Source organism: Corvus hawaiiensis, chromosome 3 (assembly GCF_020740725.1).
Source record: "Corvus hawaiiensis isolate bCorHaw1 chromosome 3, bCorHaw1.pri.cur, whole genome shotgun sequence".
Lineage (NCBI taxonomy): Eukaryota > Metazoa > Chordata > Aves > Passeriformes > Corvidae > Corvus > Corvus hawaiiensis.
Window position 1 is genome coordinate 108,823,508 of NC_063215.1, and position 12,103 is coordinate 108,835,610.

Here is a 12,103-nt window from a genome sequence, read left to right on the forward strand (position 1 = left end):
TCAGATGGGTGTTTTGATGAGAAGTCCCAGTCTAGAAGCAAGATGCCGTTCCCCAAAATAGCACTTCCCATGCACGTGGTTTGGCCTTCCTGAGTCATGGTTTTCTTACCCTCAGACAGTACCAAGATGAGTAGTAAGTAGCAAGCCAGTTCCTGAGCAACTTTGGTCAACAGGTGTCTCAATGTGGACATTTTGTCTTGACATTCCTGTCCTTCATACTGTTTGCTTGATGGACAGCATGTTTGGTTTATTTCCCCCTGGGCTGCAATCAGCATTTGAGACAGGAATTTGGTCCTTGCTGTCTCTTCTTACCAGTGGGAGAGCTACTTGTACCTGTTGTCCTCTGATAACAGAGGGGATTTATTTAGCTCTCTCATGCTCAGCGCTGGCAGGAGAGTGACCACATGCCTCAGTAGCATAGTCAGGATCTTCCCATGCCCATGGAAGAGACAGGCTGATCCAAGAGAGTTGTTCCCAGTGGGTTTGTTAAGCTGTGGATCTAGTCTCTAGGGAAGCAATCATGTGAGCGTAGTGCTGGGATGTCTGGCTTCTGTTTTTATCCCTGTTACGGATTTTCTGGATCCTTCAGATATGCCCCTATCCATCTGTTCAGATGCATCTGAGCTGCTTTTCCAGATTGTCATGCCTGCTGTAGAGACACTTCTCCAGAGGGATGAGTTTCCTTATTATAAGACACACACCTCCCTCATGATGAGGCATTTAAACTTGGAAGTAGCGTCTCTCTTTCCTCACAAAGCAGTGCGACATGTGTACCTGGGAAGCTGTCTGGAGATAAGTGAGATGCATCTCATCCTTGGTTTTCCTGAGTAAGCACTGGTGAGAATGTTGCTTGCAGATTGTCTCCCGTAATGATTGTGTAGCAGGTTTGGTTTGTAACCAGGCAGAAAAACCAATTTAGTGTAGTGGTTTGGTCCAAAATACTCATTACTGTTTACCTTCTGTGAGATAAGAATTAGGAGAAATGCAAAGCAGGCACCAAACTTGAAAGAATAGAAAGAAGTTTATTAACAGACCTAAAAGAAGAAAAAAAAAGTCATACCACGCCTTCAGAACACTTCTCCTCCCCCCGCCTTTCTCCCTTCTCGCAGTGATAATGTAAAAAGACAGCCCTTGAGATGTTCAGTCTGTTACCACTTCCATAATAACCTTGTTCAGTCCATTTAGGAAGAGGAGCCTCTCTTGCCCATGCTATGAAAACATTATCACAAGGAGCCAGCCGCCCGGGTTGGTTCTCTGCTCGCATGTGAGTCCCTTCCCCCCGTCTTGCAGCTTTTCCCACAACTGCTTTCGAGGGTCCACTCTTGAATTGCTGGGGTGAAATTTTAAGGTTGAGCCGTTCAGAAACAAAAGTTCTCTTCACCCATCTCTGGGAGCATTTCATTTCTAAGAATAGAGGCCCTTCTCCTTCCCTGGAAGCAAAGGGTCTTCCTCATCTTCCTCTTCAGAACTATCTCTGGGGGCATCTCTAGGACCTGAGGTTTTCTCCTTTTCCATTTGGAGCAAAAGTCCTCATCACTTCCATCTCTCCCTGTTCAAACTTCTCATGAAATTACAGCTGCGTCAGCATCTGCTTATCTCAGCGCAGGTGCTTTTGCTCACAAGTACAAGTTGAATGCTCCACCCCCCATGCCTTCATGAAATTACAGCAGGTACTCTGATCTATCATAGCTTCACAACAGAATTTCAGCTTTAAGCATCTCCTCTTTCACTTCCCTCCGGTTTTCAGCTCTTCATAGCACTAAAAGGGTTAATCTCACCTAGGCCTTGCAGCTGGAATGTGGCTTATCGCTGTTGGTCACATGACCTCTGCCAGACAGCCCTGCAGCTTTAGCTGAATCTTGGCAGCTCTGGAGAGGGGGAGCCGAGCCGCTCCGGCTGCCCACAGCCCTGCTGTGGGGGGGGTTCCACGGGTGGAACAGGGCCCGTCGGCTCCAGGATGGCTGTGGCCCGACCCGGCCTGGCCTGAGCAGGGCCTGGGCCGGGCCCGCTGGCCCCCACACGGGGCCCGCAGCCACCTGTCCCAGCACCGGAAACAAGACAGAGAGAGTCTGCCTCGGGGTTTCCTGTTCTTAAGTGTGGATCACAGAGGCGGTCACAACTTTAAGTGGCTTAAAGAATTGTCCATATTCAAAGTGGCCAGCTGATAGGTTCTGTCAGGTCAGAGAAGAAGCTGTAAGCACTCCTTTGCAAGAACATCACTTCCGGGACTATGCTTGCTAACCCATGACAGATTGTCATGAAGTCTCCCGTTGTTTTCAGATCAGGATTTTCTAGCTTGAAATCACATCATTAGGAAACCTCCCCAAGATGTTCTGCTCACAATTAACTGAAGGTATGATCACCAACAGGTCCGCATTTGGTTTTATTCTCCAGGGTGAAGTCTACCTCTGATGGACGCCGCCTACGCCGCCCAAAAGCCCAGGTCACATTACCTCCGGCTGTGGAAGAAACGGAGCCGCTCCAGAAGCTGTACAATCTCCTGGAAGCCAAGGAGTTTAAGACACGGATGGAAGGAGTGGCACTCCTCCTAGACCTGTGCAAAAGCAGCCCCCAGCTCGTCTCCACTAACACTGTCCAAGTATGTAGGGTGTCTTCATTGTTCCTTTCCTTTAGCTCCTTTCCCAAGCCTGTAGCAGGCAAGTTAATTCAGTGTGTCTTGGCACTACATCCTGGCTGTGTGGGACAGGCTGGTGCCTCTTACCCTGAAATATTTAATTCAGGTCCACGCTTCAGGACAAGTTCTTTCAGTCCAGATGTATTTGTCTGGCAGGTGCCTATTGATGCTGTTCATCAGATGAGGACAGAGTTTTCTGCTGGTGTAACTTCTGCTGTCTCCTACTCCCACTTGGGTTAAGTGAAGGGAATCCAGCCACTGAAAGCGTGGCAATTATTCTCTAGACAAAAAAATGGGTTTGGATGGGGAAGAGAAGTATCAGGCTGGGCTGGTTTAAACCAAGTTTTTTTAAAGGATACTTCTGTAAACTCCGACTTGTCTTGCACAGGCACAACTCTGGCTACTCGTTTCCATCGGCATCCCTAGTCCTCTTGGTAAAGACGGTGCTCACCCTTCTTGGGGGGGGTCTTTTTTTCTCTTTGGAAAAGGAGGGAAATGGCTAGGGACAGATCTCTTCCTTCTCCTCCCAGCAGCTGCTTTTTCCCTTTGTCCAGAAAATGGTGCCTGATAATGTGGCTGTCAAGGGACTGAACCTGCTCTAATGAGAGCGGTACAGCACATTAAATTTCAGAAGTCTACCTGCTAGGTAGACAATTGGTCTGGATCCTGGAAGAGTTGATCAGAGCCCTGCACTTCTCCAGACACAGGTTCTGAGACAGACGGAACAAAACCTGGATCTCCTCCAGCCATAGTTTTGGCAAAATCGTAACTGCCCTCAGAACTTGAGGCAATTGTGTAGAAAAAGGGGCATTGTAAATATCTGGTTGCATACTTCGAAAGCAAAGATACTGTTTTGCATCAATAAATGGGATGAATTTAATGACTGAAATGTGGAGGGAAACACCATAGGAACTATCCTGTCCCCACCCAAAGCTCTTCAAAATATATGAAAATCTTTCAACCAGCATGAGGTTGCGCAACCATTCCAGAGAGTGGCCCACAGGAAAACAGGGAAATTGTGCAAGCAAGTGCTGACCTGACAGGAAGGATCACTTTCATCTTTTACATTGCTGAGTGCTCACTTCTGTATCCCTTCTTCAAACAAGGACATTTTAATCCAGCTTTCATGTTGTTTGTTCTCTTCACAGATTTTTGATTATTTTGTCCCGAGACTTGGTGATACGCACAAGAAAGTGAAGCAGAAGGCGCTGGACGTGCTGGCTGAAATCATAGGCATCCTGAAAGATGGCTTAAACCCGGTGATCATCTGTTTGGTTGAAGGAATAACAAACAACCTAAACTCAAAGGACCCCGTGGTTTATGCCGCAGCTGTGAAAGCGCTGGAAGAATCCATGGCTCACTTAGGTAAGGCTGAGCCCTGGCATGGACTCTCCTCAAGTGTGTCTCTGCCTCTGCGAGTCAAGAGAACGCTGAGGGCCTTGACAGCTGTTGTTGTCTGTGGAAACCTCCAGCTGACATCCACCAGAAGCTGTGCAGGTGCAGTCCTTACGCACCAGTCCCCCACCAGGCTTGAATGTGCATTGGCATTTCCCAAAAGTCCCAGGAGCCCTTGGCTCTGTGCTGCTTGTCTGAAGAGGAAGTGCTGGACTACAGCTTTGCTGGAATTCAGGGCCAAAGGGATTTTTGGAGTTTGCCTGGGCCCCATTTGACTTCCCAAATGAATAGCTTTGCTGTTGGCATGAAGGGACACCGGTGCATCAGAACCTCTGCAGAGCAGCCTCCTGGAAGGCTCCACATTATAGGCATTAGCTTCATTAGGACAGCAGGATCAGTTCTTTACTGCATGCTTGCATGAAGATCATTTGGGACCTCCTTTTTGTATCTCATGCAGGAAAGGAGCTCTTAATAATACCCTGCTACTGAAACCCACACTGGAATGTAGCTCTGTAGTGGTTCCCAATGAAGCAGATTGCCTGCTTTGTCACTGCCAGCCCTGTGACCCTGTGAGGGACCAAACTTCATCCCACACATGTTCTGTCTCCAGGAAAAGCTTGCCTTGGCTTATTAGAGTGGTAGGACTGGAGGCTTGCAGGCCAATGCAGGCAACAGAAAATTCAGACCCCCAAAACCGCAACAGATAGGCACAAGGAAAACCAAAATACATACGCCGGTCAAGTATTGGGAAATCAGTTCATTTTCCAGTCTCTCTGCCAAGATCTGATTTCACAGATGTTACAGAAACCCACAGGCTACTGAGGCACTGAGCAGTAATAGCTCTTGTATGAGTAACTTGGAGTCTTGTCCCTAGATCCACACAGGTAACCTGACAATTTAAAAACAGCTTATCCTTCAGGTGGGAACAGAGGTGTGAATTTTGGAGCCTTCTCACCCTTTTCCATAGGGGAGAGAGAAGATCACTTCTGCAAAGCTCTGGGATGCAAAACCTTTTCACTGCTTACGTGTGATTGAACTCTTGAGGTCCCTGATGTGAAATGTTTAACATTTCACATCAGCTCCTGGTACAGCAGACAACTTTGGATTTAAAATGTGAAAGGAGAGCTTTTCTTTTGGAATTTAAAATCCTCCCAAGTAGGCTGGAAGGAAAGAAGAAAAGGATTCAAAAATCAGCAGGAATTTCCTTTCTTTTGCAAAATGTAGTTGCCCCTGCCCTTTCCCACCCCAGTGTTCTTTCTCTTATGACCTCAGAAGAGAGAGCAGAAATGTGTGTTTCCCTTGTAGATAAAGTATCCCTGATGAAAGAGTTCAGCCACCGCAGGAGTGAACTGAAGGGCCAAGCTCTGCTGGATGTCACGGAGCATCTCTCAGGTATGGCCTCCCCTTCTAAGGCAAGAGGTCTTCCGAGGCAGAATTTACAGGGAATGCCAGTGAATAGACACTAGAGTGGCTCCTCCAAATCAGGAGGTGCTGAGCTTGTCCCTCCTGCCCAATACCCATGGAAGGTGTATTGGGCAGGTTTTCCCTGGCTGCTGCAGAGGTGTGCAGCATCTGAGATGGGGGCGGCACTCGGCCTCGGGGCTGAGCTCTCACTGGGGCATCTCAGAAGCCGCCTCCAGGAAAGGGAGAGGCGAAAAATTCCCAAGCTGGCTCCTTTCTTGGAAGCTCAGGGACAGCTCTGATCCTTTAGGGAAAACGGTGGCAAATGCTGTTTCAGGGGATCGGTTTGTTTTGTCCTCACAGAATTCTTGCTTTGCTCTTGGAAAGTTTTGAGGCGGAAGCCTGCAGTGCCTGGGGGTCACCGTTTGGTCCAAACTCAGCACACATGTTAGAGGCACGGATTTTGTGCAAGGCAGCCTTTGGGGGCAGAGGGGCAGAAGCAGAGTGCTGAGGCTCCCTGCCTGTGCTGTGGAAGTGCCATTGGACTGAGCATTTCAGGGTGTGCAGTCAGGGTCTTCCTATGTCAGCGCTGCCCAAAATGCTCCAAATGCAGCTGAAAATTGATTGCTCAGAGGAGCTTGCTATGTCAGCAATAGCCAAGGGATGGGAAAATGATAACCTCAATATATACTAGAGAAGACAGTGTATAGCCTTGCTTTATTTATAGCCTTGCTTTAGCTGGGGCTAAATCCACTGCTAATTATGCCAGGTCACAAAAACGGAGTCATCCTTTTTATTAGAAATCTCTCAATTACCTCTCTAAAGTGCCTTTCAAACCTTCAGCAGTGGGTTTAGACAACTTCTAAATGGAAATAAACAGCAATTTGACATTTTGGTCATTCATCATGCTGGAAACAGATTGTGGAATGATTTAGTAAAGGTGTGAAGTCTGCCACAGGTACAAGGCTCGGATCTGGAGAAATTAGTCCTGAGGGCTTGGTGGTTCTGTTTTGGGGATGTTCAGCTGCTTTGCCCATTTCTGGATCATGGGGCTCTCACTGTTATTTCACTGATCTTAGCCAGAGAGACTCCCAAAATCACAACTAGAGGTAGATCCTTGTTTGCATTAAGGCTGGTGGTTAAGAAGTTTGTGTCTCTCTTCCGGCAGCGCTTGTGGCATGGGTTTATCCCAGGAGCCCCGAAGTCGTCCAGCGCTACGCCCTGCCCGTGCTCTGGTCCTTCCTGGGGAACAAGGCGCTGCCTGTCCGAAGTGCCAATGTCCGCACTGTGGTCACCAAGCTTGCCTGCGCCCTCTACAAGGTGATGGGCGCCAAGCTGAGGAAGCATGCTGCCAGCCAGCCTCCACATGTGCGGGAAAACCTCTCCGACATTTTGGGCTGGTGAAGGCTCGATGACCTGCAGAGAGATGACAAAGTGCTGAGTTGGACACCTCCGGACGTGACTTCTTAGCTGTGCCAAAAAGGACAGAATGCAAAGGAAGGGTGTGCACCTGCCCCCGCTCTCTCCACCCCCCTTCCTAGTCGTGGCATGGGGTGCCTGAAGCAACTTCCAAGTGAGGACAAGGTGAAGGCTGAGCATGGCTCAGCCTCACAAAGAGGTAAGGCGGGAGCTGGGCCGCTCTCTGGCGGGAGGAAGGCTCTTGTGCCAGCCTAGAGAGCCTGGGCACATTGCCAGGGAACAGTTCTGCCCTGCATGTGCCCCCTGCACTGAGCTGTGCTGCTCCCAGTGCCCCGTGGAGCTGTAGGGCTGCTCAGCTGTGGGGCCGGGAGAGGAGCAGGAGGGTGCGTGTGCAGCTGAGCCATTCCTGGAAAGCACAGGCCTCTGGGCTCCCTGCTGTCCCAGGGCAGCCCAGAGGCCAGGCTGTTCCTGTGCTGGCTCTGTGCAAGTGGGTCAGGGTGTCTCCCTGGCCTGCCTCAAGTGGCTGCTGGCAGGAGCATGTTTCCCTGTGCAGCTCTTTAGAAGTTTCCAGGGAATCTCTCCAATGAAATACTGTAGCTTCAGATGCTTTATGTTGTCATCGTGGCCTCTGTTATATTTTGTGTTTCCATTTTGCAGGACTGACTGGCTACACTCTTGCCAAGAAGTTTACCGTGGCATCTCCCTCTATGCTCCTTCCCTCCAAGCCATTGCCTCCCATCCAGAAGAGCTCTCCTTCTTCTAACACAAAATATGTAGCAGAGAGCAGGAGAATGGGAAAAATGTCACCGGCAATGATGATGACAGAAGAAAAAAGCAGGAGCTGAGTTCAGAGAGAAAAGGACATATGGTAAGGACACCAACCTAAGTCCTGTCTGGGGTATTTTCAGTTTATGTGCTGTAGGCAGAGCTCGGAGACCTTTTGCTGTGGTGTGAGGCCAGGGAAGCAGCTGAGCAAAGGGAGAGCTCAGCAGGACACTGCACTTCAGGCTGTCTTTGCAGTGGGTGTGTAGTGCAGGCTTCATGTCCTCAGCGGGTATCAATAGCAGGGGAGGTCTTTGAATGGTTTCTGGCTCTCTTGTGGCTCCTGCTCTGTCTTATGGCTGAGAAAACACCAACAGGCAGTCAGAGCAGCTGAAGTTGGCCAATCTTGTGAACCAATCCTTCTACATTTAGTAAACTACGGGTATGTGTGAACCATCTCTGTGTCTTGGTGCTGTTCTCTGTCAGCTGTGTCCGGTTTGGACGGAGAAAGGTGTTTGCTGGAACCGGCAGTCCTGCAAAGTCAGTTCCAGGTTGTGTCAGCTTTTGAGTTGTACAGCCATGCCCTTGTGCCCAGTTGTCTCTGATGCTATTTCTAGACTTCATCAGCTTCTGGGCAGCTTTGTGCATTCTGGCATGGCTTTGTCCAGAGGGCAGGGATGGCAGGTGGCCATGGGGAGAGCAGCCCAGAGCCCACCCCCACGATTGCCTTTGCAGCAGGGCCAGGACCTGCAGTTCTTTTGGGTTTGCCGTGGGGTGCAGGAGGAGGCAGATGAACAACAGCTTTGGTAAACAGAATGTCCAACCCAAGGCTTGTGTACTTGATCCAAGCCTTGCTGAGAAAGGGCCCAGCGTATCCCTGAGAGGAACTGATCCTTCCACTGAAGTTTGAACACGGCCTGATTTGGCTCTTTAGCTGTGCCAGGGACAATGGGATGCTAAGGAAGGGTGTGCATCTGCCCCCGCTGCCTCCACCCCGCTTGCTGGACATGGCATAGGGGCCCTGGAGCAACTTGGGCAGGCAGAGGCCTTCCAGAGAGCAGCAGGGCAGGGAGCTCAGCAGAACTTCCTAAATGCCAGTGAGCCTGAGATGATGGATGTGTGGGAGCTGGAGAGCACCGAGCATGCCCAGAGCTCAGCAGCATCGGGGCTCAAAGGCTGCTGGGGAACTGTACGAGGGAAGGGAAGCAGCAGCAGAAATGAGGGGCTTGAGAAAAGCAGGTTTGGACATCCTGCAGAATGGCTTTGTGGGGACTTGGCTGGAGATCAGTACTGGCTGTTAGGTGCTTTAGAGACAGGGAGAGAATAGGGATCCAAGGCCATTCCCATACGATCCAAAAGGCCAGTGGAGGCAGTGGCACCGCAGAACATCTTGGTGCCAAACATGTGGATGCCATCTGGGAATGTAGATTTCCAGACAAGTGAGCACAGGGATAGCGGTGGCAAATGTGGGACATGGTCTCTCCCTCACCACTTCCCTTTCCATTCCCTGTCCTAGACCAAGCTGCTCCATCAGTTTGACATCTCTGCCAGGTCCCAGCTAAGAGCATGGCTAAATGTCTTCAGGCATGAATGGGGGAAAGGCTGGATGCTTGATCTGAGGAGTACTGTGTTCTATTCTTTGCAGGCTTCCTTGCTGTGTTCCAGTGGTGGGGATATGAAGAAGGGGTCATTGGGACCACCTTTGATCCCCCCAATACGCAAGGCAGTGAGTCCCCCTGTGAGCAGTGCGGCAGCGTCTGTCCCAAGCTCTCCGCAGCTGGATTTCCAGGAGTCCCAGGAGATGAGGTAAGCCAAGGTGTCTGCTGCTCCAGTGTGCTGTTCCCCTCGCACTTCCCGTCTCGTGAGGTTATTTTCCACAGTCATCTCTCCCTTGTATTTGGGCAAACCTCAGTGTATTCCCCATTTTGCCCATCTGTGGTGATCCAGCACAATGGCAAAGCCAACACCATATGCCCTAAGAGCAGAGGTGGTTGTGGGGATTAGGAGGCAGGGCTTAAGAGCACCTCAGAACAGGTCCTCTGCTGGACTTGGCTACTGATTCCCTCTGTGGTGTTTGTGCTGTCATTTGGGAACTGTATTGCATGGATCTGGATACTGCAGACCTTTGAATACTGTGATCCTTGACTGTCAACTTCTGCAGCCATGAGGATATGTCAGGGCAAATATTGGCTACTGAGGAGGTGTCTGCAAATTCAGGTGCTGCTCCTGTAAATGTCAGGCGTGACTTCTCTGTGCCTGGGCCTCCACCGTGAAACCAGAGCCCAGATAAAACTTGGGGTACATATGTATCATCTGATCCATGTCTAGTATTTCGATCTGGGCTTAAGATCAAAGAGGGCAAGGTGCTAGAGAAGAGTTATAGGACTTTACCTGATGCAAAGATATTGGCTTGGATATATGTGTGAGAAAATGTAGCTGTCAAGCTTATCCTAGTGACAAGGATAAAGCGGGAGTCCCAGAAGTATCATTCCAATTGAAAAGCGTCCGTAGGGCTTTTAAAGTGCAATCGGAATATCCTTACCTAGCAGCTGAGTTGGAAAAGGCCTTTTTGTCCTTGAAAGAGCAAGGAGGTGTACTGTCATTCTCAGGAGAGAGCAGTGCTATGACCCCATGTAGCCCGAGACTGTCACCAGTGTAAGGCATGAGCAGGCAAAGTCAAGCTTGGGCAGGAGAACAAAAGTAGCTGCCCTCCATACAGACTTGTGTCTCAGCTCAGCAGCTCTTGCTGCTTCACAGAGGCTGTAGGAGCCACTTGGCTCCAAAAGGAGAGAACTGGGCAAGTCTGATGCAAGTTGAAGAATGACTGCTGTGTTTCAGCCGGAGCTTGGCAAGCTCTGTGGGACTCCAGCAACTGAAAGCTTAAGGACAGTTCCTCAGCTTTGCATCGTGTTGGGTTTATGTGTTGCATTTCCTCCTTCATCAGGGGGACCATGCTAAGAAGGTTTGCCTCCTTTGATGCTACACACATTCCATGCCCTTCTCTTTCTATGTGCTCATATGTTCTTTTGTCCTCCCTTTTCTCAAGGCCAAGATCCAGCAGCAGAAGCAAAGAGAAGAACTCTGAACATGCAGGTAGGTACAGGGCATGTCTGTCCTAAACTGACCATTGGAATGCTGACCCAGGGGTGGCATTGTGACAGTTTGGTTGAAAACCATCCTGGTTTAAATGTCTTCAAATTCCTTTCAATTCCTTGATGGGCTCAGTGCACTCTCCCAGAGCCTGGTCACTGGGAGTGTGCTCCGGTGATGCAGTGAAAATTACTCCAGGAGCTGCACTGGTACCTTGGGGCTCGGGAAATGCGCCACAGGAAAAGAAAACATTCCTCTCCATCCTGCACATGCCTTTCATCTCCCTGCACCCTTTCTAAGGTCATAATTAGTAGAGAAAAAAGGACATTTAGCATGAAAGGAGAAATGTTCCCACTCCTTCCTCCTGCCTTTGAAGGAGGACACCTTCCCTTGGGGCAGTTTCTGTGCTGAACCCTTTGAGATCCGAAGGAGATTCATGGACATTGCCTGGTTTTGCACGGGGAGAAATAGGGAAACCTCCTTAGACAGAAAGGCCTTGTGAATGTTCCAGTTAAGGGGAAGGAGACTTCCAAATGGATGCAGCCTATGCAGGATCAGAGTTTGTCATCCTCTGACAGCACAAGCCTAAAGCCACCTATGGCAGGTTCACGATGGCAAATCTCTTCCCCGACTCTCTCTGCCCGTGTCAGTATTGCAGGCTGAGGCTGGGGGAGGAGATGCCTTCTGCCTTGTCCCCCCTCCCTGCCTTGCCTGATCCCTGACAAGAAGAGTTGTGCCAGACCAAATGAGGTGTCTGGTGCATGTGTGTCAGTCCCTGCTTTCAAGTTCAAAGCCTCAATGCCAGGGTTGTTGTTCCTTTGCCATCTCTGGGCATGGAATGATAGGAGAGATGAGATTTGAAGAAACAATTTTGCTGATGCAGAAAAACGATTTATCATTGGTGGAGGCCTGTACAGAATGATTAGTTCTCTGAGTTTCAAAAGCTCCGTTGGAGAGCATTTCAGATTAACCTGCACCATGCCGTTTCCATTAAGAAAATTTTGAATTGTCAGGATTAGCGAAGATCAGAAATGTTTTGAGGCAGGTCATGTTTATGTTGGGTTTGGGTGTCTCTGCAGGAAGGAAAGCAGGGAATAAACTCCTGGAGCAACAAAGCAGAGAAAGCTGGGACGTTTGCATGAACAATGTGTTCCCTACAGATATGGGCTGCTTGAATAGTGGGGACATCTAAATTTGATTGCAAATCTTCTTTTGCTTCTAACACGTGGTGCCATTGTTTGTGTCCCAGCACTGCCTTTGTTGTAAAGAGAAATAAAAACCACCAACAAAACCCAACCGAGAACTGAGGGGGAGTTACAGAAACAAAGGCCTTGAAAACTGGCTTTGGAAAGCAATTACTTCCTAGGTGGAATTGTCAAATTCTAGAGACCCCTGTGGGTT

General features: G+C 49.5%; 1 protein-coding gene across 1 annotated transcript; it reads left to right on the plus strand.

Moving 5' to 3' along the window:
* The first annotated feature begins 3,961 nt into the window (after positions 1-3,961).
* LOC125323284 (TOG array regulator of axonemal microtubules protein 2-like) lies at positions 3,962-6,980 on the plus strand. Its single transcript, XM_048298135.1, has 2 exons — positions 3,962-4,000; positions 6,600-6,980. The coding sequence occupies exons 1-2, from the start codon at positions 3,988-3,990 to the stop codon at positions 6,833-6,835; spliced, it is 249 nt and encodes an 82-aa protein (XP_048154092.1). The 5' UTR covers positions 3,962-3,987; the 3' UTR covers positions 6,836-6,980.
* Positions 6,981-12,103: the final 5,123 nt, after the last annotated feature.